The sequence below is a fragment of the Lethenteron reissneri genome, chromosome 27 (assembly GCF_015708825.2).
Source record: "Lethenteron reissneri isolate LAM-NWPU_2019-01 chromosome 27, ASM1570882v1, whole genome shotgun sequence".
Classification (NCBI taxonomy): Eukaryota; Metazoa; Chordata; class Hyperoartia; order Petromyzontiformes; family Petromyzontidae; genus Lethenteron; species Lethenteron reissneri.
Window position 1 is genome coordinate 13,630,506 of NC_083805.1, and position 25,462 is coordinate 13,655,967.

Sequence of the window (25,462 nt, forward strand, 5' to 3'; positions counted from 1 at the left end):
CCCCGCACGTACAGAGGTGATGGTCTCGCCCCGGTCACCAATGATTGTACAAAAAAAAAAACCCACACCGTGTTAAATTAGATTTTCTTCCTAATTTGATTTAATCCAGATCCAAAAAATTGTACATGTAAGTTTTAGTAATGTGTGACGGACATCTCCGTGGCAGGTGAGAACATGCTGTATTTGACACGGCTCTCTGCAAGAGTTCCAAATGGAAATGGCTTTATCTCATGGTAACCAGACGTCGATAGGACAGTTTGGAATATAATTAAGATGAGTACAAACTATATATATAAATACAGCCCTTTGTAAATCTACCGCTGGATCAAACCCTTTCCATGCATTTCGGCGATTTTGGCAATTGTCTCACGCTGGTCAGTGCAGGTTTGGCGAAGGTAACGACCCGTGACTGATTCAGATATCACTTGCCACCAAAGTTAGGCATGGCCAGGAATTGAACTCAGGATACCGGGTTAATGGTGCAATTGCGCTAACCACTTTGCCAGCAATGACTCAATTATTCATTAATTTTTTCTGAATATGACGGAGGGAGGATTGGACGAGAGTGGAATATTTTCATGCAGTTATCGGACACTGCACGCTAAGAGCTTATTACCCTCCGTGGGGACAAATAATCCGGGTAGATGGCACAGCAGTTCAAGCGCAAGCCTCACAGTCGGTAAAGTGTGAGTTCACATCCCGACCATGGGACGACTCCGTCTTTCATCCACCCTGGGTCAATACAATTTATACCAGTTTGTGGTAGGTAGACAATCGTGGAACATCTTAACACCTATATTCTTGTTTTATATTTTTATTATTTTATTATTTCACTTCTACGTGACTTTACCGAAATAATCAAGAATATGAATCCCTGCAGTCACGAAAGCTTTAAATCAAAATCTTAACACCTGTTTTATTACCAGTAAGGTTAAAACCTATGCTTACTTTTTTCAGGCAATAGTTTCCTTGGAAGGACTCACCCCACCCCCCCAACGGAAAAATGTGGAGTTCCCACCAATCGCATGGTTTGAAATGGGAGACGATCATTGCGGTGACGAGAGGAGTGTCGCGTTGGCGAGATGTTAACTACATCACCTGGTATACAGGAGGTCGTGGGTTTGATCCCGACCCAGATGTCTGTCAGTTTAACACGTTTGCTTTCGCGACCAATATCATCCATAACAGAGGGGTTTTTTTTTGGGTGAGATCGCGTAAATATATAAATGTGTCATTAAACCCTAACTAGTTGGCTGTGTCGGGTGGTGGCGGGTTTAACGACACATTTATGTATTTACGCGACCTGACGCCTGTATATTTGGAGTTTGCATGTTTCTCCCCATTGTCGCGTCCATTTCTCCGGGTCCTCCGGTTTTTCCCTCCACATTTATAATCAACATGCGTTCATAGTATTTGGCTGCGATACATTTCCACGCACTTATAAACTACTTGTTTGAGCTATACTTTGCTATAATAGCTACGTAGCTCAGTGGGCCTTACCTGTAAAAAAAAAAAGTTTGGTTTAGTTTATGAATTAAATTAGCCAGGGCTGCTTAAACTCAGGACCTCAGTAAGTAGTGGCTCAGTGTCCCAATATGGGAAGCGCCACAGTGAGAGCCGCCCACTTCCTTGGCTGTAAACTAGGAGCTGGCTCATTGCCTTGACATGGGCATCAACCCTTGAACCTACACCCTTAGCGGCGATGGCTCAGTTCCCAGACATGGGCCGTCATCCTCCTGAGAGACACCCAACCTCAGGGCTTGAACCCAGCATCCCATATGGGTCTGGCCCGTGACCTCACTATCACGACCCACGGGCCGGAGGGACCCAGAGGTGCCTGGCTACGATGAAGAGAGAAGGACGGACAGGAGGCCGAATTTCATTTCTTGGAGCGGGGCCCATGCCAATCGCGCGACGCTGCGGGGTCTGGCTTATTTAAAAGTGCATAGCTCCAGTGGCTTCCTAATGTCGGAAGGAAGAGCGTTCCAGACGGCAGCAGACGCGCATCTTGATAGCGTGCAATTGGCTAGGGCCCAGATCCTCAGGGGTGTTTGCTGTGCACCCTGACAAAGGTGTGAATATTCTTGGTTCTTTCGGTAAAGTCACGTAGAAGGGAAATCATAAAATATAAAATCATCATCAGGCGTGAAAACTACAGCATCTCTCCCACTTCAGCTAAAATGTTCTTGCTGTAGTTTTCACACCTAATGATGATTGCTTGTGTTGCGATGGGAACGTCGTGATAATTTTTATTGTTTTATTTTTATTATTTTATTATTTCCCTTCTACGTGACTTTACCGAAAGAACCAAGAAATATGAATCCCTGCAGTCACGAAAGTTTTAAATCGAAAAAGGTGTGAATGCACGAGGAGAGCATGCGAGGGCCGGATAGAGGCGGAGACCAGCCGCCTAAATTTCACCGATATTGTAATCCCATTACCCTCTTGTGTTCACATGACGGAAGGGCGCACGCCAAACATCTGTGTGCAGCAGGTGGGGGAATTAGCGGAGATAATTTTCACCATAAATGGCTGCTTACGAATGTGATAATTGGGCTCGTTACAGCCTATGACATAATTATAGCAGACAGGGTCTGGTCACCATGGGAGGAAACGTAAAATTGCATAGAATGGATTGTACATCCGATGAAGGCCTCAAGGTCTTCTCGTGTCAGCAGCATTTAAATGCACGTGTTAAACATGGTCTTAAAAATAACTTCGTTTTTTTTCACTACATGTCGTTAGTCCCAGCTCTGAGAATTACAAAATATTCAGATTGATAGGCATGCGACGAACACTCCCTTAAGAGCATGTAAAGGTGTGCCCCTTGTGTGGATAATTTTTGTTAAACGTATTTATCCAGGAGAGCCACGCAGTCGTATAATTATTTTTAAGGAGGGCCTTGCTACCGCTGCTACATTGGGTTTTTTATCTTAAGATGTTTTCAGCCAATTAATGACGAGCTGACTTTATTAGACACGTGGGAGGAAACCGGAGCACCCGGAGAAAACCCACGGCCTCGCGCGTGCGGTAAGCATTCTACAAACGTGCGGATGGAAACAGACGGAGATGAGGCGTCTTGACGTGGCTGTCGAATGACTGCTGTAGTTTTGTGATGCCATTTTGCGGGGGGCGTTCTCCACAAAAGTGGTGCCCCGCTCGTTGCGAAATTGATGTGCATCGTGGTCCCATGCAATGACACCAACAGCATAATTTAAATTCAGTTGCTAAACACACCAAGATGTAATTGCATGCGGGGAGGGAGAGAGACACCCAGGTCCAGTGCTCGAACACACACCCTCAGTGCCACTGGCTATGGCATGGACATCAGCCCCGTTGAAATGGACAGACGCCCTTACCTCCTGGGTTGGAACCAGAGGTCGCAACCGGGTACCCGATACCCGTACCCTACCCGATACCCGGCTACCCGTATCCAGCCGGGTTTGCAACCCTTGTACGGCCGGGTACGGGTACGGGTAGGCCGTGAGTCACTGGTGAGTAACCGTTTGTCACTCATTTCGGGTAGGGTACGGGTACGGGTAGGGAACGGGTACCCATACCCGGCCGGGTACGAGTACGGGTACCCATTTGCGACCCTGGTGCGGCCGGGTACGGGTACGGGTAAGGAATCAAAACCCGTTTGCGACCTCTGGTTGGAATCGCTGGACCACTCAGATGCACAGGATCAGTGTTATAACACCGCAGGCATTAGCCCATTGATAGACACCCAGGACTTGGCTCGGTATGGTACAGCACTCCGACAAGCATCCTGTCACCGTGGCCTCGCGCTTGTAACACTCTCCGACACGTACTCTCGGGTTTGTTCGTCTTCAGGTGAAGACGGTCGCTTGTTATTGCGATCGAAACTTTCGTGATCTATTATTTTTTCTACCCACGTGACTTCACCGAAAGAACCAAAGAATATGGATTCCTGGATTAATGAAGTCACGAAAGCTTCATATCAAGAACTCTCCGACACGTTTGGCCATTGCCCCAACATGATCATCGCCCCTCCGAACCTTTGATCCGGCGGGACTTTGATTAATTCGCTGACTCCGAAAAGAGGTTACGCACAGCTCAATTACGCGTCCTTATACAACCCTCGCCATCACCGTCACCTCGCGACATGCATGACAGTTCTGTGAGGTTTTGTTGGTAGCGGTGGTGGTGTTGTTGTTGTTGTTGACGTCATTGTAAATTTCCGAGCCGGGACACTTGCGGCGATTAATGGCCGGTTTTGCCGCCCGGCAAATTTACGTCTCACGAGGGCAATGGCCCTCCGCGGGCAGAGGAAGGGCCGCTTCTTATTTTTTTTTCCTTTCGCCACCGCCACCGCCACCACCACCCGATGGGACTGCCGCTGGCTGCTGGTTTGCTGCTGGAGCTTGGTCTAAAAATAACGCCCGCGCCTTGGACGAGGCAAGGGCGATGCTGCCGCGCAATTAGCAGCGATCGAAGCTTCTCTCCCACTCGCTCTCGCTCCCATCGATGGAGCGGACCGCGAGCGTCAACGCGTTGCCCTTGAGAGAGCGGGAGAGTCGTAATGAGAGTGCCGTCTCTCTCGGGGAGCGGTGGCGCTGGTGGTTAGCGCGCTGCGCTATGAACCCCACCCCCGACTTCGATCCCCGCTCACGGCCACCAACAAACAGTGACGATTATCCGAAGCGGTCCTTGGCCTCCGCCCCTAGGTCAGCTTGGCTTCAATTGAGTACCCGGTGTGCTGTGTAAACATTGGCACGAGGAAGACTAAAGCAGATGGGCATGGTGCTGACCGCCGACTCACCCCCCCCCCCCCTCCCATATGTGCCGTTCTGGCCGTCGTAGGTGCTTATCGCTAACAGCACTTGCCCCAACAGTCTCTTAAGGCTACACGGGGGATCTTTGTCTTTGGTCTCTCTCGGGGAGCGGCGGCGCGGTGGTTGGCGTGCTGAGCTATGAACCCGCGAGGGAACCCGAGTTCGATTCCCGCTCATGGACGATGTTCGTGGTGAATATCTGTGTAATGTAGTAACTTGGCGGGAGACGACTTAACGGGTAGCACACTTTTATTAACACCAAACTTATTTACACGTATGGCCAACTGTAGCCTAAGCTGCGCGGTTCCCCCGGCTACACACCCACGGGCTCTTCCGCCCCAGTAGCTTCTCGGGAACCCACCCCGGCTGGGGTATGAGTCTCGACCCCTGGGTCCCACAGCCTCGCCCCACATGGACGTCAGACCGCGGGTCCCACAGTCTCGCCTCTGAGCCGCACAGGGCCCCGGCCCTTACAAGGACAGCGGGACTAGGGGTCTCAGGGCCCTATCTCTCCAACTCCGTCTTCGATCTTCACTGGTTAACCACTCCTCGAGTGCTCCCGCGCGTCCCCCTTTATAGTCCTCCGCTCCCGGGGAGGCGGAGCCCATGCGGACGTCGCTGAGAGCACCCACCCCAGTTGACCAATCACCACGCGTTGCCCCACGATCCTTTTTCCCATCTTGTGTCAGCGCACACAACCACGCACCACGCGCTGCCACGTGATCCATCACTGTCAGCGCGCGTCACCACTATACCACGCGACGTAGCCACACCCGGCGCACTCACACACGCGCCCCCCTTGTCAGCGCGTACCGCCACTACATCTGCACCGGTTCTGGCACTTACGCAGATGGATTGAGCCTTAAGTTCCTGGTGCAACCTGTAAATAATGAGTACTGCGGAGACAAAGGCGGCCGGGTATGGTGCTGGCCACCCACCCCTGTCATTCCGTCCGTCATAGGTGCTCGCCAACAGCACTTGCCCCAACAGCCTGAGAAGGCTATCCAGGGATCTTTGTCTTTGTGCGTAGAACTGACACCACCACCCAACCCATGGGCCTCATTTGCCCTTACTTGGCATTCGCTGGCATCGCCCTCGTCCCCTGCGGGTCTCTTACTCAAGCCGTCTGTTTCTGTTCCCCGCATATTCCAATTGCGCTATCGGCTTCATGTCGTGAGGCATTTCCATTGATAACTCGGTGCACCACGCCGAGCCAGAGAACGGCCGTCGTTTCGCTTCAACGGGCCCCTGGCACACACGTGCACACGCCTGGCGGTGTGTTTAATGCTCAGCGTTGTAATTGGCCAAGCAGGGCGACAAGGCTAAATGTGAGCGAGTTGTACGGTTATTTAAATCCACGAGCCTAGACGAGGTATCTCACCTGTCGGCGCCACACGAGGTGGGCCATTTACGCGTCGTGGTTCCAGTTTCTTTGTGAGGGCAGTAACGCTGAATGAATGTACGCGATAACCACTTGAAATAAGTGGGGTTATCGAGTGATCCGCTTGTCGTTGACCGTGTAAATAAATCGGTACTGTGGAACCCAAGTTTCTTGCTACTTGAGGTTGTACCGATTTCTGGTCTGGCGCGTGGACCAATTAGTGACTCGGCTGATCGATGACGAGCTCGCAACCCTGGTGCACTTTGGTTTGGTTCGCTTCATTGTGACCGTTACTCATCCAAACTTTAGGGCATTCACTTTCCTACATGCCATGCTGCAGATGAATGTTCCTTTCGTAGGCAATCAAAACCGATACAGTATTTTCTTGCAATTCTGAGAGATGGTATTCTGTCACTGCATTGCTTGCTATAAGATGCGCTTCTGCGGCCGTCTGGAACGCTCTTCCTTCCGATATTGAGAAGCCACTGGAGCTACATTGAAGACTCACTTTTTAGAAATGCTTTTTGTGTTTAGTTTGTTGTCCTTCCCCCGCACCTCCGAATAGTACGGCTGGCTACATACGGTGCGAAAGAAGTTGAACATACATACAGTAGGGAGCGGTAATTCAGTGGCTAGCGTGCTGCGATACAAACCCGGTGAATGGAGTTCAACATCAATGGCGACTACACTGGTCAACAAAAAAAAAATTTCTGGCCTGGACTTTTTCAGCTGTTTTAGACTAATTTCAGGGTGCTGATTCCAAATCAGATTTGCGCAATCACATCTCATTTTATGCTATCGGCATACCCCATTTTCATTGATTTCACCCGAAATTAACTCTGTCACTTATGATTGCAAGTTGTTGCGAGTCAGTGACTGCTTTAGTGTTAAAATATGGTGCTGTATTTTTAGGATAATGTGTTTATAATATCATTTTATGTAGATATCCACATTTATTTAATATTTTTCTTCTGCAGTTTTTATTGAAAATGCAATATTTGATATCTCAAAAACCTGATGTGGTAGACAAAAACTGATGCCAGATTTGGAATCAGCACCCCAAAATTACCTTAAACCCGTTGGAATACCTTATGCCAGAAAAAGTGTGTTGACCAGTGATATCTCCCATGTCGACGCAGCCTTAAAACGTGTACCTGGGTGCGGCGTGTAAACATCAGCATTTGTGCAGACAAAGTTGGCCGTGCATTGCGCTGGCCACACCACCCCAGCGCACGTGCGCCGTTGCACGTGTGTACGTTGAACTTCTTTGGCGCCATACATAACTAACCGTGCTAATCGACCTTCAGTAAGTGCTCACCAAGCGGCACTTGCCCCCAGCAGTCTGTTCAAGCGAGACGACGTGTGCATGTGTGGGAGCGGCGGGTACGGTACGATCTTTGAGGCTTTGCGGTTTCTCTTTTGTCGCCTCTGAGCAGTGAAGGCAGAGGTCCTGCGCGAGTGGCCCCACAAGAGCAATGGGCCAGGGAGCGGCGGAGGGAGCAGCGTCAGCGTCCCTGGGAGCACGGGGGTGCAGGGAGGCCTGGCGAGAGGGGACCTGGGGAGCTGCAGCTCGGAGGCGAGCGGGCCGAGCGCTCCCGCCCTCTCGGGCAACACCAGCGAGGTGCCCGCTGCACGACGCCGGGCTGTGTTTTTTATGCATCCGCGAAGCGAGTTTCACTCGAGCTGCCTCCTGGCTGCACGCTGCTTATCAGCTGTAGACTTTTTTGTTTCAGGAAAGGCCCACTGAGCTGTATAGCTGTTCTTTATTATTTTTGCAAAAACGACCTGGCCACAAAGGATAATCCAACGAAGTGGCTTATCGTCGTGTGGAAATTTATATCAGCGAAATACTCTAAACGCGTGTAGAGTCTAAATGCGGTGGGAGAAACCGGAGGACCCGCAGAGAAAGATCCACGTGACCACGGGGAGAGAGATACAACCAAAATTCAAAATATTCAGCAGGTGTCACAGTTGTGATCGAACCCACGACCACCTGTATACCAGGCGAGGTATTTAACATCCCGACACCGTGGCGCCCCAGCGGTGGATGTTACCACCAGACAGTTCGGACAAGCAGCCTGCACACAGTGGCGCTCGCATGAGAGACGGGCAAGCGAGCGGATCTTAGAGCCGTGCAACGCAGAGCTCAATGCAAAATGTGTAAACGGTGGGGTTAGAAGACCCGCCATCTAATCGCCATCGCTATGATCGTAACAGAAACAAATTGTGCAGGCCGAAACACCGCAAGTTTTCAATAACGCACAGGGTAATGCACGCAAAATGCACTGTGGGCCCTTGTGTGTTGTCCAAAAAACCATCAGCGGTTCCCGAAGGGCAAACTCCTCTTGGTTTATGTCGCCGTCAAAATAAATTGGACCGAATGTGACCACATGCTTTGGTTGTTTCGGTAAAGTCACGTAGGGAAAAAAAATAATAAATGAAAAAACAACTCAATTAAATCACGACGTTTCGGAGGCAACACAAGCTTCCGTCTTCAGGTGGAACCATTACACCTGAAGCTTGTGTTGCCTCTGAAACGTCGTGATTTAATTTAGTTGTTTTTTCATATTTTTTTTACTTTCTTTTTCCTACGTGACTTTACCGAAAAAAGCAAAGAGTATGAATCCTTGCAGCCACGAAAACTTAAAATCTAGAACGAATGTGACCAACCGAGAGGCAGCAGTGAGACAGATATAGACAACAACTGTCGAACGGTTTCGTTCATATTGGGACTCATCAGTACAATATCGTCAGTCACCAAAGCTCCAGAGAGCACGATGCATATATACACAGAGAGCAGACTTGACAGTGTACACACAGCAGATCAAACGGCCAATTGTAAACATAATAGACCAGACAATGGGCTGTACACACACGCACACGCACTACAGCAAAGTACATGTACAGCATACAAGATGGACATAGCAAGCAGACCTGTACAAAGCAGCTCAGGTGGCAAGGCTGTAAGCACAGCAAAAAAGACCAGCGGACCAGATGTTCAATTTTAAACAGCAAACAGAATAGGAAGTGGATTGGACACCAAACAACATTCCACTTATGTACAATATCCTGCCTATGTGTTTGTACTATCACTCCTGTGTCCATGTGTGTTCATGTGTTAGCTACAAACCCAGCGACCCGAGTTTGATTCCCGCTCAATCCTGGGCCTCAAATGAGTAACTGGTGTGATGTGTAAATATCGCTGCTTGGGAGACAAAGGCGGCCGGGCGTGATGCTGGCCACCCAGCCCCTCTTGTCCCGTGTCGGCTAAACGAGGGGGGGGGGGTGGGAAATCTTTGCATTTGTGTGCGCACACGTTTCTCAGGCTTCCGTTGAGGACACCACGCAGATCCTGCCCAGGGTTCGGAGGTCACGAACTCTTACCGGGATAACAGCGTTGGCCAGGTCGTCCATCACAGGTGAGGGCAGTGGTGGTTGCCCCGGTTAACGCTGACAGCGCCGTTGAGCGCAAAAACTGTGCGGGACGTCCGCTTGCCCGTGGATGTGAATTCGTTCATCGATTGGGATTACGGATGGCAACATCGCCCCCTGCTGTGCAACTACTGCAGGCTGTTTGTGAAACATAGCAGCGCCTTCCCTGGGTGATAGCTTGCACCATTATAGCTGCTGGCAAGTGAGGGATGGCGTGAATACCACATGTGCAGTACTGGCTATGTACATTGGTTCTTTCGGTAAAGTCACGTAGGTATTAAAAATAAAATAAAATAAATCACGACGTTTCGGGCGCAACACAAGCGTCCGTCATCAGCTCTTTTAAACAGTCTGCATCAGCAGCAGGCCATGCTTTCCCACCTGATGACAGACGCTTGTCACCCGAAACGTCGTGATTTATTTAATTTTTCTACCCACGTGACTTTACCGAAAGAACCAAAGAGTATGGATTCCTGCAGTCACGAAAGCTTCAAGTCAAGATTGGCTATGTACAGTGCGAAAGAAGTTCAACATACATCCATTATTTTTCATTACGATATCTCTCTCTCTCTCTCTTCTCCCTATCTTGTCCATGAACACCCCACTGCCGGGCAAGTCCTCTGCTAATATATCTAGCTCTTCACAGTCTCTTGGCACCTACATCTAGCACGCTCTTCCAAATCTTCGATTGCCTCTTCCTGCCATCTCAATGTATGTCTGCCTCTCTTTCCCCTGCCCTCCCACTGGCCTCCTTCCTGTTGTCAATGCCGCTTTAAATTTCGATTTAAAGCTTTCGTGACTGCAGGGATTCATCTTCTTGGTTCTTTCGGTAAAGTCACGTAGAATGGAAATAATAAAATAATATAGATAAAACATAATAAAATAATTCTCACGACGTTTCGGCCATCACGCAAGCAGCCGTCCTCAGGTGAAGAACAGGTCTGTCAGAAAGACAGCGTCTGACAGACCTGTTCTTCACCTGAGGACGGCTTTACCAAAAGAACCAAAAAATGCCGCTTTATTCTCGCACTCTGATTAGTTGTCTTCTGTCGAATGTGAATGGCAACATTTACGAGGGCAGATCGGGCCCTGATATCCATTCAAGAGCATCGTCGGATGCGTATTGACTTCTTGTCGTCCTGTCGGCCAAACCGATTGTTAGGGGCGACTGTTGACGGCGAATTTCATTGCGTGAAGTTCGCCGCTCGTGCATCAGATGCGATGCACATCGCCCATGGGAGGTGTCCATGTGGTTTACGATCGCCCACTGCCACCGGCAGAGGAATGGTGGGGTGCTTTGGATGATGGGGGCTTCAGTAAAAGCATTATGAGTGGTGTCCTGGAGGCTTATTCTGGGTTAGAAATGCTGAGCCAACACTGCTGAGACCGTGGGTTGAATTGGCATATAACTGTGAGTATACTAAACAAATTATTTAGTGATACTACCATTTTATTTGTCATATAGAAGGGTCATTTCCTGAATTGTTATCTATTATATGTAATTTTCCTCTTTTAAAGCAGTGTTTTTTTACGGACATGTGTTGAGTTTTTTTCTGATTGGTGGCCTCAGCCCGGTCACAAATCTCCCCTCCCCTCCAAAATATTATTATTTTTCACTTCACCATTCCACACTGACGACCGTGGTGAAGTATGGTCAAACAACCCCTCATGACTGACAAGGTTTTGGGAGACCTTCGTTTGGTAGTGGCTTTACAAAAGCTGTTAATGATTAAACTAATCTGCACGATGATGACATTACCCTTAACGTGTCCACTGGCAGTGAACTGCAGGAAATGTTGGAATAACTGAATAAAGACGGCTGGCTGCAAAGTTGGCCTCAGGATAATTCCGATCGAGAACACTAAAGTTCATGCTCAACCAAATCGCTAAACAACCGGAGACATCTGTCGGAGAGGCACAACTGGAAAACACACGAGAGCTCGTGAGCGTGGGGCGGCTACTGACGACGCACGGGATCACACCGATGAGATGAAGAGGCGGTGAAGGGCAAGGCTGAAGTGCTTTTTGGGTAAAACTGAGCTTGACAATGAAAAGTCACGCGGGCACTGCTGCTTGAGAAGAACGCTTTCAATGGGTGGGTACCTCCTGCTATGACATTTGGAATAAGAAGCGCTGCAGTCATCAACGAAAAATACAAAACAAATACTGAAAGGTAGGCAAAGAAGCACAGGGAGACCCGCACATGACTGCCATTGCATTAGAGAAGGTACGCAATTTATTTAACATGGTCCAAACTCTGAAGAAAAGTAAGTGGGCTTGGGCAGGAAACATCGCCAGAAGGGAAAGATGGCCGGTGGATAAGCATAATCACGGAGTTGCAGCCAAAGAATGGAAGGCGTGTATCGGAGGGTCGTCAGCCGGGGGAGACGGAGCGATAGAATGAATTTGTGTGCTGGTGCAAGGTCAGGGGTCGACAACCAAAATAACAATAATTCGATTAAGATAAAAAACTCTATTTCAAGAGCCGCAATGCAAGTGAATATCCTCATGAAGCAGACCTTAAGGAGCCGCATGCCGACCCCTTTGCTCGGTGTAATGTTGCATTGCAGAACCATCGGTGGTATTGGCTTGGGGGGAGGCCTTCATCCAGCAGTGGATTGACCATGGCTAATGGTGATGATGATGATGATGGAACTAATATGTACGCACGTCTATGTACAGCAGGTCTGTTTGTGTTGTGGCGGTGCGCGGGTAGGTCTGTCGGAGAGCGTGCGTGCACGTGTCACCAAGCCCATGGCGCGGGGCCGGGTGGCTCACCTCATCGAGTGGAACGACTGGGACCACGGCCACGTCCAGTCCTACCACGTGGGCCCTCCAGCACCTACGCCGCTACCACCTACACCACTGCTACCTACACTACTACCACCTATACCACTGCTACCTACACCGCTACCACCTACACCACTGCTACATACACTACTACCACCTATACCACTGCTACCTACACCGCTACCACCTACACCACTGCTACATACACTACTACCACCTACACCGCTACCACCTACACCACTGCTACCTACACTACTACCACCTATACCACTGCTACCTACACCGCTACCACCTACACCACTGCTACATACAATACTACCACCTACACCGCTACCACCTACACCACTGCTACCTACACTACTACCACCTACACCACTGCTACCTACACTACTACCACCTACACCACTGCTACCTACACCACTGCTACGTACACTACTACCACCTACACCACTGCTACCTACACCACTGCTACCTACACTACTACCACCTACACCACTGCTACCTACACTGCTACCACCTACACCACTGCTACCTACACCGCTACCATCTACACCACTGCTACCTACACTACTACCACCTACACCGCTACCACCTACACCACTGCTACCTACACTACTACCACCTACACCGCTACCACCTACACCACTGCTGCCGACACTACTACCACCTACACCGCTACACGACCACATACACCACTACCCTACCACTAACACGACCATGTACACCACTACCACATACATCGCTACTACCTACACCACTACCCGACCACGTGCACCACTACCACCTACACCGCTACCACCTACACCACTACCTGACCACATGCACCACTACCACCACAATCACACATATAACCTACACCACTATTATATCACGTGCACTATTACCATCTACACTGCTACCCTACCACATATACCACTACCACCACATACACCACTACCACTTACACTGTTACACGACCACACACACCACTACCACCACATACACCACCACTACCACTCACACTGGACACCCGACCACCACTATCACCACGTTCACAGATATCACCTCTACTGCATACACCGCCGCCTTCTGCTCTTCATACAACAGCTTCCAAATACACCACACACATACACACACATACCTACACACACACATACCTACCACCGGACACTGCGGAGATGCAGTGTGTGTGAGACACTGCATTGGGTGTTTTTTGTGGGGAGCGGTCGTGTCGTGGTTAGCGGTTAGCGCACTGCACTATGAACCCAGCGACCTGAATTCGATTCCCGCTCATGGCCAACACCAGTGACGATTATCTGAACTGGTCCTGGGCCTCCCCGAGGTTGACTCAGCCTCAAATGAGTACCTGGTGCGGTGTGTAAAACATTGCCACTGGGGAGACAAAGGCTTGGTGCTGGCCACCCACCCCTTCGTGTGCCGTACCGGCCTTCATAAGTACTCGCTAACAGCACTTGCCCCCACAGTCTGTTGAGGCTACACGGGGGATCTTTGTCTTTGTGTGTTGTGTGCACAGGAGTCGACGCTTTACACAGACGCCCCGTACTGCGACACCACCGACATGGTCGATGGGGAGAGAGAGGCTCGCTTTGCTGAGGGTACCTCACCCTGCACACACACACACACACAAAGACAAAGATCCCCCACATAGACATGAGTAGGCTGTTGGGGCAAGTGCTGTTAGCGAGCACCTCTGAAAGCCAACACGGCAACACGAGTGCTTGGTGTGGCCAGCACCATGCCCGGGCTGCCTGAGTGACCTTTACGCACCACACGTGGTATTCATTTAAGGCTCAGTCGACCTAGGCGAGGCCCAGGACCGCTTCACATATAACTCAGCACTGATGTTGGGCATGGATAGGAATCAAAGTGAGGTCACTGGGTTCGTCGCGCAGTGCTGTAACCACAGCGCCACTGCTGCCCACGCAGACTTCAATATGCTCTCGCACTCAAACGTGCACACAAAGCACAGATCCCCCATGTAGCCTTAACAGACTGTTGGGGAAAGTGCTGTTAGCGAGCACCTATTAAGGCCAGCACGGCACACAAAAGAGGTGGGTGGCCAACCCCATGCCTGACCGCTTTTGTCTCCCCAGTGCTGTTTACATATTGCACCGAATTCCATTTCAGGCTGAGTCGACCCTGAAGAGGCACAGGACCAGTTCAGATATTAGTAACCGGTATTGGCCGTGAGCGCGAATTTAACGCGGGTCTCCGGGTTTGTAGCGCAGTGTGCTAACCAGTACACTACCGCTCCCCACGTAACACACAGACACATATACACACAGGGAGTATGGTGGTTGAACCAGCAGGGCTCTGTGTGGTTCCCTGTCAAGGCCGTAGCCATGGAGTCAACATTGGGGGGGACCAAATCTTACAGGGGTTCTGGGGGTCCCCCCCCAGAAAAAAAGATCTAAATATGAAAGCGAATTTCTTGCCTAAGATAAAAAAAAATAACTAACACACAGGATGGACTTTTTATAAAATATTTACAATAATGTCTAATAGTGTATTATATTATATTACATTGCTGTTTTTTTCTTTTTTACCTTTTCTTGTTTCATTGTATGTAATGACAGAGATTAGGGATTAACACAGTACAACCATAACCACAATGATATAAACAGATATCTATTTTCTAGCAATATATTGGGGGGGGGGGGGACATTCTGAGCATATTTGAATATTGGGGGGGTGGAGGGGAGTGTGTACGGCCTTGTTCCATGTAACGCAGTGCGGTGCTGTGTGGTTGGCTGTGCGGTCCTGCGGTGCAGGTGTGGCACAGCAGTTTGCCCTGAGTGAGGCCCGCCTCAGGGCCTGGTCGTCCGGGGAGGGAGATGGTGAGGACGGGGACATGGGGGATGGGTCAGGGGAGTGGGTGCACATCCCCTGTGTGCACACGCCCTTCCACACCAGCACGGGTACGTACACACTCACACACACGCACACACGCCCTACCACACCAGCACGGGTACGCACACACTCACACACATGCACACACTCACACACACGCACACACGCCCTACCACACCAGCACGGGTACGTACACACTCACACACACACACGCCTTAAGGGCCGTCCATAAATGACGTCACGCACCTGGGGGGGGGGGGGTCAGACATTTGTGACGATGTGTGACGCGGGGAGGGGGGTGTTTGAGAAATGTGACGTCACATAAAAATGCGCAACTTTAAATAAATGTAGACAACACGTTCTACTTAATTAAATAGACTTTTTAATAAATGTTTACTCCTACAACATCAGAGTGCAGCGCCACATTAAATACGCACAACAATGACAATAGTTTAAAGCGATTTGAAGCATGTTGTATTTTGGGGGGGGGGGGCAGAGCTTTGTGACGTCATATTTGAGGGGGGGTCTGACTTTTTGTGACGGCGTGTGACGACGGGGGGGGGGGGGTTCAAAAATCGTCCAAAATCGCGTGACGTCATTTATGGACGGCCCCTTGCCACATCAGCACGGGCACACACACACTCACATACCTACACACGCCCTACCACACCAGCATGAGTACTCAAACACTTACACACGTACACACATCCGACCACAACAGCATGGGTAGGCACACACACTCACACCTACTTACACACGCTTAACCACACCAGCACGGGTACACAGAGGAAGATCCCTGTTTCGCCTTAAACATACACATTCCCACACGCCATAACACACCGGTACATGCAGGCAGGCAGGCACGCACACATGCGAATACAATCACACGCATGTACGCACTCAGACCACGCACAGCTAAAGTACGCAAGCACGTGTGGTCCTTACGGCACCAATACGGCCACGTGCGCTCACACAGCAACAACACGGCTGGTGTTCTCCACTCAGAAGGCAGCAGCAGTGTCACCAAGGTGGCTGTACTGGGCTGTACATGTCCAGCGATCTGTAAACTATCTCTCTGCTGGTCGTAGGGATTACGTGGCCATAATCCGCCACACTCGCTGGCGAAAGTTGGTGAAGGTGGGCAGCATAGATATGGGGAGTGCAGAGTTAGTATTGGTGTAGGGGTTAGTGTAGAGCGGTGTTCGAGATTTGAAGTTTTCGTGACTGCAAGGATTCATACTCTGGTTTTTTCGGTAAAGTCACGTAGGTAAAAAATTAAAATAAATTAAATCACCACGTTTTGGAGGCAACACAAGCTTCCGTCTTCAGGTGGAACCGTGAAGAAAAAAGAGTATAGAGCAGTGTTATTCACTCATTTTCAGAGGGGGGGGGGGAGGCACTTTCGCCGATAACTGCTAATTACAACATTTTTTTATTTTACCAGGTAAGGCCCACTGAGCTATATAGCTCTTTTTTCAGAAACGCCATGGCCACAAATGAAAGCTCAACGAAGTGGCTTATCACGTGGAAATTTATAGCTGCCAAATACTCGTGTTGATTCCAAATATACAGGTGTCAGGATCGGGGATCAAACCCACGACCTCCTGTATACCAAACGAAGTAGTTCACATCTCGCCACCGTGGCGTCCCTAAGACTTCGGTATGAGGGCTGCCACACCGCCTGCAAAGAGGGTGTTCTCACATTTGTCGATCGTCAGTGACCGCACTAAAGGCCACCAGGGGCTACGAGTGGCCTGCGAGACATTGCAATGAAGAACACTTGTGGGATAGAGTTAGGGTACAATACAGGTAGTCCCCGAGTTACGATGGTCCGACTTACGATATTTCGATCTTACGATGGCGATAGCGATATGACAAAATTGTAAAATATTTTAAATTTCGCGCGGCAGGCAAACGCAGCAGCGAACGATTTCATTTTAGGGTGTTACCACGATACGATACGTTCATGCATGTTAAAAGTTTTTTTTATAGCAGATAGGATTGTTTCCTGAAAAAACTTTCTATTAAATTGCAGTTCATATAGGTAGGCTAAACGTTTACCTTGTTTTTTACTTTACATTTTACTGTGCAACACAGTATTGTAATTAATAAATACATACAGTATATAGTTTATACAGTACGGTACTGTAAATTGCTCTGTTTTGATAAATTATCACTATTCTTTAAGACTCCTGGGTAGGCGAGGCCATCTTCGACTTACGATATTTTTGACTTACGATGGGGTCGTCGTAACGCATCTCCATCGTAAGTCGAGGACTACCTGTATTGTCTTTTGCTGCACCGCCCTCCGCTTCGCTCCACGTAGCCCCGCAGCCAGACCAGAAACTGGCCCATGCGTATGTCGCAGGTCGCCCATCCGAGCGCGACCCAGGCTCAAGCAACCCCTGCTTAGTCCGACGAGACCAGGCACATTCCGGGCAATTTGGCCATAGGCGTGCCGCATTCAAGTGCCCTCCTTGTGATGCATCAATTAAGCGGCGGCTCGTCAGTGGACACACCCGGGGGGTTGCCAAGTGTCGACAGAGCGGGGTGAATGGCAGAGGAGCGGCACTCACAATCCTGCCATCCCACAGCCCGATATCCACCCAACACTGTTGCCGGAGACTGTGTCTCTGCGTCTGTGTGTCTCTGCGTCGTCGTGTATATGTGTCTGAGTTTCTATGCATCTGTGGGTCTGTGTGTCAGTGCGTCTCTGTGCATCTGTGGGTCTGCGTGGACGTGTGTGTCTGTGTATCTGTGTTTTGTGCATCTGAGTGTCTATGTCTCTGAGTCTCTTTTGCATCTGTGTGTCTGTGTATTTGCGTCTTTATATATCTGTGAGTGTGCGAATATGTGTCTGTGTATCTGTGTGTTTGTGCATCTGGGTGTCTATTTGTCTGTGCGTCTGAGTGTTTAAGACAGACAGGCGTATCTGTAACCAGATGGGGAGCCCATTGAGACTCTTTATCAAGAGATACTTGAGTTACTAAAGCTACAACTGCACATGTACACAGTGAAGACACGGACCAAGAATCACAAAACTGTTAAATTCCATGAATAAACCTTTAAATTAAGCGCGATATCAGATTAAAAAAAAAACATTTCACGTAAAAAAAAAATACTGACGAACTAATAAACAATATGAGCAAGATAACGACCACCGCATGATGTAGAAGGCAATGATGAAACGTGTTTACATTCGGACTGCACAACCAATAAATCCACTTTGTTGCAGAAAACCAATTGAGAGGGAGAGAACAGTCATTAAATGTAAAAGACGAGCTGTAGGCAATGTTCAGTGAAGCGCCGTGGATGAAGGAACGCTCTCCGCATCTTAACTCGTGCGTGGGGCAATAGTGAGCAGCGCACCGGACTTGCAAACCCCGATGGTCGGCGGTTCGGTTCCATCTCCCCGGCACGGGGAATTATAAACTATGGGAGTGACTCTTTTTGGTTTTTTCGGTAAAGTGACGTAGAAAGAGAAAATAATGAATTTAATAATAGCAGACGACGTTTAGATTGCAACACAAGCAAATCATCATCAGGTACAAATAAAAGAGAGAAAAACCTAGTAAACTTAGACATTTCTTGCAATACAACACAGATAAGCAGATAAGCAGTGGGTCTCACAGATACTCTGTGTGTCTCTCTCTGTGTGTCTCTGTGTTATCTCTCTCTGCTTACGTGTCTGTCTATGTGTCTCCGGTTCTGTGTTTTATCTCTCTCTTAAATGTAGCAATCATTGGAAGAACGTAATCAACCAGGTAGGGTGTTGACTCATAATCAACGTTTTTGGGTTTAGATCGCGTTTATTTATAAATGTGTCGTAACCCTCCACCACCCGACACGGCCAATCAGTAAAAATGTGTCACGTTGACAAAGACAAATAGTTCACTGATTTAGCCCACCGGTGTGTTGAAGCCACAACATTTACAATTTGGCTTCAACACACCGGTGGGCTAAAGCAGTGAACTATTTGTCTTTGTCAACGTGACACATTTTTACTGATTGGCCGTGTCGGGTGGTGGAGGGTTACGACACATTTATAAATAAACGCGATCTAAACCCAAAATCGTTGATTATGAATAACATTGGTCGCGAAAGCCTACGTGTTAAACTAGGGTGTTGACTGTTATGTTAGCCGACTCTCTGTGTGTGTATTCCATTATATTTCTAAGTTTAGGTAGAATAGGAGATGAAGTCATTCGAAAGAACTTGAAAGTGGAACGAACAATAACCAAATAAATGTGGAACAGGCAGCTATGGTACGGTCATATCAGAAGCATACCAACGAGCGGAATCCACGCAAGGCAATGTAGCTCACAGCGCTGAGATTCTGGTGTTCAAATGCAGGCAGTGGCCTGAGATTAAAACCGGGTTATTGAGTGTAGTGAATTGATGACCTCAGCTCGTTCACCAATGACTGCACACAAAAAAACCCATCACATTAAATTTGGTCCTGTGCTTCGTTTTGCTAAATTCCAGCAATGAGAAAATAAAAAATGTCACGTGACAAACATTACTGCCTGCGGCAAGGCGAGTGGGAACGTGCTGCCCCCTACTGTGTAGACCAGCGGTACCAGAGGGTGGCTGGGAAAAAGATGGGCTGATGGAGGTGGAGGCCCTAAGAGAGCAGAGGAATGACATGGAAGCATCAGCAACGGAAGGGAAATTATTAGAGCCAACGGTAGAGGACTGCTGCTGCTGCTGCTGCCACAAGTTCGTTGCCCCAGCGGCGTCCGTAAAAGGCCAGACTGGGTGGGGACATGTGACCCAGTGGGAGCGCATTCGCCACTTGTTGCAGAGGTCCACGGTTCGAATCTGACAGGCAGCCCTGGTTTTCACTGCGGGTGTATTAACGATACAATGCTAGGTGTCGTCGTCTCTTCAGAGTGCACGTTAAAGATCCCCCTGTCGTCATTTGAAACGTGTATGTCATTGTGTGCCGGCGTCATGATCCAAATTTTCCAAATTTCAGATACTGCCGGCAAATGATTAAATTGGGATGACACATAGCAACATCAGCACGCGTCCAACGCAGCAGCGCCTTCCTTCGTGATAGCCTTGTGCACTATAAGAATGGCACGAATAGCAAACGCACAATTATTTTTATTAGCTGTGACTTGCGCTGGCTTATAAATAACATCGTCGTGGCCAACCATGGCCATGCAGGTGGATGTAACAAGTGGGCTGACAGTAACGTGATTTATTTTTGACGTAGAACCTTTCACGTGATTTTTTTATTGATTGTAAGTTTTTTTTTGGTAATGTCTCTATTCACTTTGTATCCATCTGACCAACTCAGTCAGATCAACGACGACCGTTAGTGGAGGACAATAGCCGCCCCCCACCCACCCACCCAACCCCACGCACAGTCAGTCATAAGAATCAGAAGATTATTTCCCACTGAGTAAATCCCATCGATGTATGAAGCTCTTTTTCAAGGGCGACTCAGCCGGAAGATAACGCAGTAATGTCGCTCGCATCATCAGCCCATAACACTTTGGCGGGCGAGCGGGCGAGCGAGCGAAAGGCGTCATCTGCGCTTCACCACGCAGATGCAGTTCCGGGCCGTGGGTGTGAAATGCGATCGTTAACATTCGGCCATGAATCCAAGGCAGATGCCAGCATATTTGTAGGATTTGACGTTTTCGGCTGAGCGAGAGAGAGCTGCACGCGGTGTTTAATTAAAAATACCACGAAGGTTTAAATAGCGAGGAGGACTTATGGCTAAGAAGGGATCAGCGTTTACTTTCGCTCGCGTTTCGCAGGAGCCTTATTGATGTGAGGTCCCGCCGATTGTGATTGAAATGCTATTTAATATGTTCCTCATCCACAGGTGCTGCAGGCTTATGTAAGGTCGTGTCATCAGCACAACAATTTTCCAGCGGCTCAGCTTTTGTCCAATATATTTATTTAAATACAGTTGCTTAGCCCAGGCCCGACTAAAGGTCCAAAAGAGTTAAGCGGCAGGCAACGAACAGCACTACCAAAAGCTGTAATTGGTCAGAGTTAACGCATTTCCTGAATTGAGAAAGGTTTTCACTGTAGGAGCTTGAGATAAGTGACGACGATCAGAGAGCAAAACTAAGTGGAAACGGTGCGAGGGAAGAAGAAAAAGTGACCTGCAGTGTGGCGAGTGAGTGGGTGAGTGAGTTGTTGTGACTTGCAGTATGAGTGAGTGAGTGGGTGAGTGAGTTGATGTGACCTGCAGTGTGGTGAGTGAGTGGGTGAGGGAGTTGATGTGACCTGCAGTGTGGTAAGTGAGTGGGTGAGTGAGTTGATGTGACCTGCAATGTGAGTGAGTGGGTGAGTGAGTGAGTTGTTGTGACCTGCAGTGTGAGTGAGTGGGTGAGTGAGTCGATGTGACCTGCAGTGTGGCGAGTGAGTGGGTGAGTGAGTTGATGTGACCTGCAGTGTGGTAAGTGAGTGGGTGAGGGAGTTGATGTGACCTGCAGTGTGGTGAGTGAGTGGGTGAGTGAGTTGTTGTGACCTGCAGTGTGGCGAGTGAGTGGGTGAGTGAGTTGATGTGACCTGCAGTGTGGTAAGTGAGTGGGTGAGGGAGTTGATGTGACCTGCAGTGTGGTGAGTGAGTGGGTGAGTGAGTTGTTGTGACCTGCAGTGTGAGTGGGTGAGTGAGTCGATGTGACCTGCAGTGTGAGTGAGTGAGTGGGTGAGTGAGTTGTTGTTAGTAAACCAGGAACGAGTTGAATGCATTATTTTAACAACTGTGCACCGTTTTCTTCCCCTTCTTCTTGGTTCTTTCGGTAAAGTCACGTAGAAGGGAAGTAATAAAATAATAAAAATAAAACATAATAAAACAATTCTCACGACGTTTCGGCCACAACGCAAGCAGCCGTCCTCAGGCGAAGAATGAAGCACCACCAAGCTTGGAGCGTATATTTAAGCTGGGTTAGAGGGGGGGAGGTGGGAAGAAGAGCGCCTAAACAAAATAATTTGCATATCAAGAGGAATTCAGCATATGGAAAATGCGTAGGAGGTGAATATAATGTGAGAATCAGCCATGCGAAGTGCCCTTATCGCTAACGCCACAGTCTTTCAGTCTTGAGATTAGGCTGCGATGGCCTATTGTGTCAATGGCTTTTTTTTTAAACACAAAAAGCATTTTTAAAATTGTTTTTCAAGAGTCAAGGATACAGAAGGAATATCAAAGGGAGGGCTGAAGGGTCAAGGGCACTTGATAACTCAATAACGCGGCCAAGCATATTCCCGTCTTGTCTATAAATCCACAGGTAGAGTCTAAAACTGTTTCAAGTACTGCAGCCACGATGGTACTGCGTAATTGTGTGACAGCTGTCTGCATTCAATTTGGGACCCTACCCACCTCCAGATAAGGAGCGATTTTAACTTGTGTTTTTTTTGCTAGTTGTGATTTTGCTGTTTGGGAAATTTCTCGGGAGGCATTTGTGTTTCCGCACGTGAAATTATAATAGTGTAACGACTCGGATGGCAAAGAAATGAGGAAGCAACTTTTCATTTAAAGTTTGTTTGCATTATGACTGCAGGTATTGTGGTCTATGCAAACATGACTCCTTGTAAAAAAAAGGTGTCAGTTTTGTTGCTAGATAAAAGGGTAAAAAAACAATTATCATATTTTTTACTGGCAAATGAGGTGTAAGGGACACTACTAACGAGTTCCACAATGAGGGACCCTCGGCTCGTTCCTGTCTTCCTGCTTGTATCTTCCTCCGAGCGTCCCCACTCCTCGTGCTCTCCACTTACATCTCCCTCACGCTCCTCTCTCGAACCTTCTTGTCCCTTTAAAGTCTGCCTCCCGACCAATCAGAGGCTTCTTTCTTCCAAACGGAGACCGTTGTTTATTTTTAAATATCCATTAGGCTGCATATGGCTTGGTGTGTTTGCATCCGAGTGTCTGTGCTTCTACGTTTCCATGCTTCTGCATGGCTTTGCATCTGTTTAAATGTATCTACATGTTTGATTTTATGAATGTGTAAAAAAAAAACTATTACCCCTTTGGCACACCACAGTAGGAGGGGGGGGGGGAGTCAGGATAAAGAGGGGGCACGGTTCACGATCAGCAGCAGCAGGAAACAAGGAGCGCCGGGCAGGCAAGGGAGGAAGGGAAGAAGCCATGACTGGACTAAGCTATCAGGGAAGAGGGAAGAAATGGGCTGGGAGAGGGGAGCAATTCAGAGTGGGGGGGGGGGGGGGGTGGCCGCGCACCCATCCATCAGCGCGCCCGTTCACCGGCGCGCCCGTTTCTTCCACCCGCAGACTGCGACCTGGAGCGCTTCCCGTCCTCCGTGTCGCTGTCCGAAGTGCTGCAGGCGCGTCTGCGCCGGCTGGCGGCGGCGCGCACACCACCGGTGCTCTCGCCGGAGAGCGTTCAAGGCGTGCTCTTCTCCCCCGACGGCGTCGCGCTCGAGACGCTCGAGACGCTCGTGTGCCGCGGCTTCGCCGACGGCTTCGCCTCCGTCGAGCGGCAGCGCTTGCCGGACCTCGCCCCGGGCCTCCTCGCCGCCCCCGAGTGTCTCCCCCTGCAGACGTTTGTCAGGAACGAGGACGGGCGCGCCGGCGTTCCCGCGGGGACGCTCCTGCCTTCGGGAGAGGAGGAGGAGCGGGAGGAGCGGGAGGACGAGGAGGGTGAATTGGAGGGCGAGGAGGAAGAGGAGGAGGAGGAAGAGGAGGATGACGGGCGGCAGCGTCAGCTCGGGGCGCCGTGGGGTTACCGAAATTCGCCGGGTGCGGTGCTCTTGCCAGATTTGAAGGCGGAGGTGGCGCCGACATAGGGCGGTCGGGGTCACGCGGCGATCACCTCTGGCCGCGCGCACGCGCGCATGCGCATGTACACACGCGCACGCACGTTCAGGCGTAGACTAGCGCGTGATGCATGTGTGCAAGCTGCATGTACTGCATGGGTGCGTGCGTGTGGGCGCGTTTGTTAAACGCTAAACACTTGCACCGATGCGTGTGCACACGCACACGTGCACAGACACTCATGCGCACGTGCACTACCTTCGTGCAACCCCCCCCCCCACACACACGCACGCGCGCGTCCGTGCACGCACGCGCGTACTGAGCAAGTGACCGGGAGGCTCGTGGTGCTCCGTGGCTCACCGGGCTCGCGTTGTTGTTTTGTTTTTGGTGGATTTCGGGCATCTCTACATTCGAATGATGCGGAGAAATTTGCTGTTTGCGGGCGCGTGCGCCATCTGCTGTGAGGTGAGCGGCCGTGTGAAGTGACTCCAGAAGAGGTTTTGTGGTATCATCGAGCCTTTGTCTTGTGACTTTCCTGCCAGAGTAGTAATCTAGTGATGCCCCGGTTTTACGTCGGGGATGCGTTCCTGAAAGGTGCGACTACGAATATCGAAACGACGTAAAATGAAAGCGATTTACAGGGGAGGTGGTGGTGGAGGCGAGGGCTGAGAGGCGACGGATAACGAGAAAGGACGGACGATACTGTCAGCGACGTAAGTGTGGGGGTTGAGGTGACGCAAATCGGGAAACGCTGTTAATAAAGTGACGACGTATTTGCAAAACGACGTGAAAGGAGTAGACGTGAATAGGGGTAGTATTGTACTAATAATAATTTACAGTCTAATGTTAATTCACTTCTGGATGAAGGCCTCCCCATGCTCTTTCGGTCATAGGCGTAGTTTGACTATACTTCACCACGCTGGTCAGTACATGTTGGTGAAGGTGGGAGGCCCAGGACTGGTCGAGATATTACTCGCCACCAATGTTAGCCATGGCGAGGAATCAAACTGATGTCACAGGTTCATAGCGCAGTGTGCGATAATTGCTGCTCCACCAATTCCGCCATTCAGTAATACAAATGTAAAAAAAACACCGCTGTTGTATCCGGGTGGGTCAGAGGTCAGAGCAATTAGCCAGCACCACTGAGACCCTGGGTTTGAATCGGGGCGGCCACCCGTGGCTAACCTGGTGGTCTTAGACCTGTCACCCATGGACTGCATATGTTGGGTTTGCACTTAATTTAGGCAAAATTCCAGCTCTTGAGAATTGAAACATTGGTGCTGACGGTCATGCGCGCGTGTATATTTCTGGGGAAAACTCCTGCGCGGCTGCCGTGCTTCGGGGCACGTGGGGGTCACACTTCCTCCTCCTCTCCCCCTACTCCCCCACCGTGATATTTTTAATTGGATTCTTTATGGCGCGAGGCCGATAGTGCACCGGGGATGAGACCAACATTATTGTACATGTAACGCTC

General features: G+C 49.6%; 1 protein-coding gene across 3 annotated transcripts in view; it reads left to right on the forward strand.

Annotated features, from left to right (window-relative positions):
* The window catches only part of FAM131A (family with sequence similarity 131 member A), a 48,963-nt gene that overhangs the window by 17,899 nt on the left and 5,602 nt on the right, over positions 1-25,462 (forward strand). For 2 of the 3 annotated variants that reach the window (XR_009755811.1, XR_009755812.1), the window contains exons 3-8: positions 7,614-7,798; positions 9,503-9,596; positions 12,326-12,435; positions 13,913-13,994; positions 15,171-15,317; positions 23,506-24,453. Coding sequence is in view for 1 of the 3 variants with exons in the window: in XM_061561498.1 (XP_061417482.1) it covers positions 7,614-7,798; positions 9,503-9,596; positions 12,326-12,435; positions 13,913-13,994; positions 15,171-15,317; positions 23,506-23,973 (1,086 nt within the window). In the remaining 2 variants the exon portion in view is untranslated. The remainder of the gene's footprint in view (positions 1-7,613; positions 7,799-9,502; positions 9,597-12,325; positions 12,436-13,912; positions 13,995-15,170; positions 15,318-23,505; positions 24,454-25,462) is intronic. The other variant, XM_061561498.1, reaches the window with a different exon arrangement.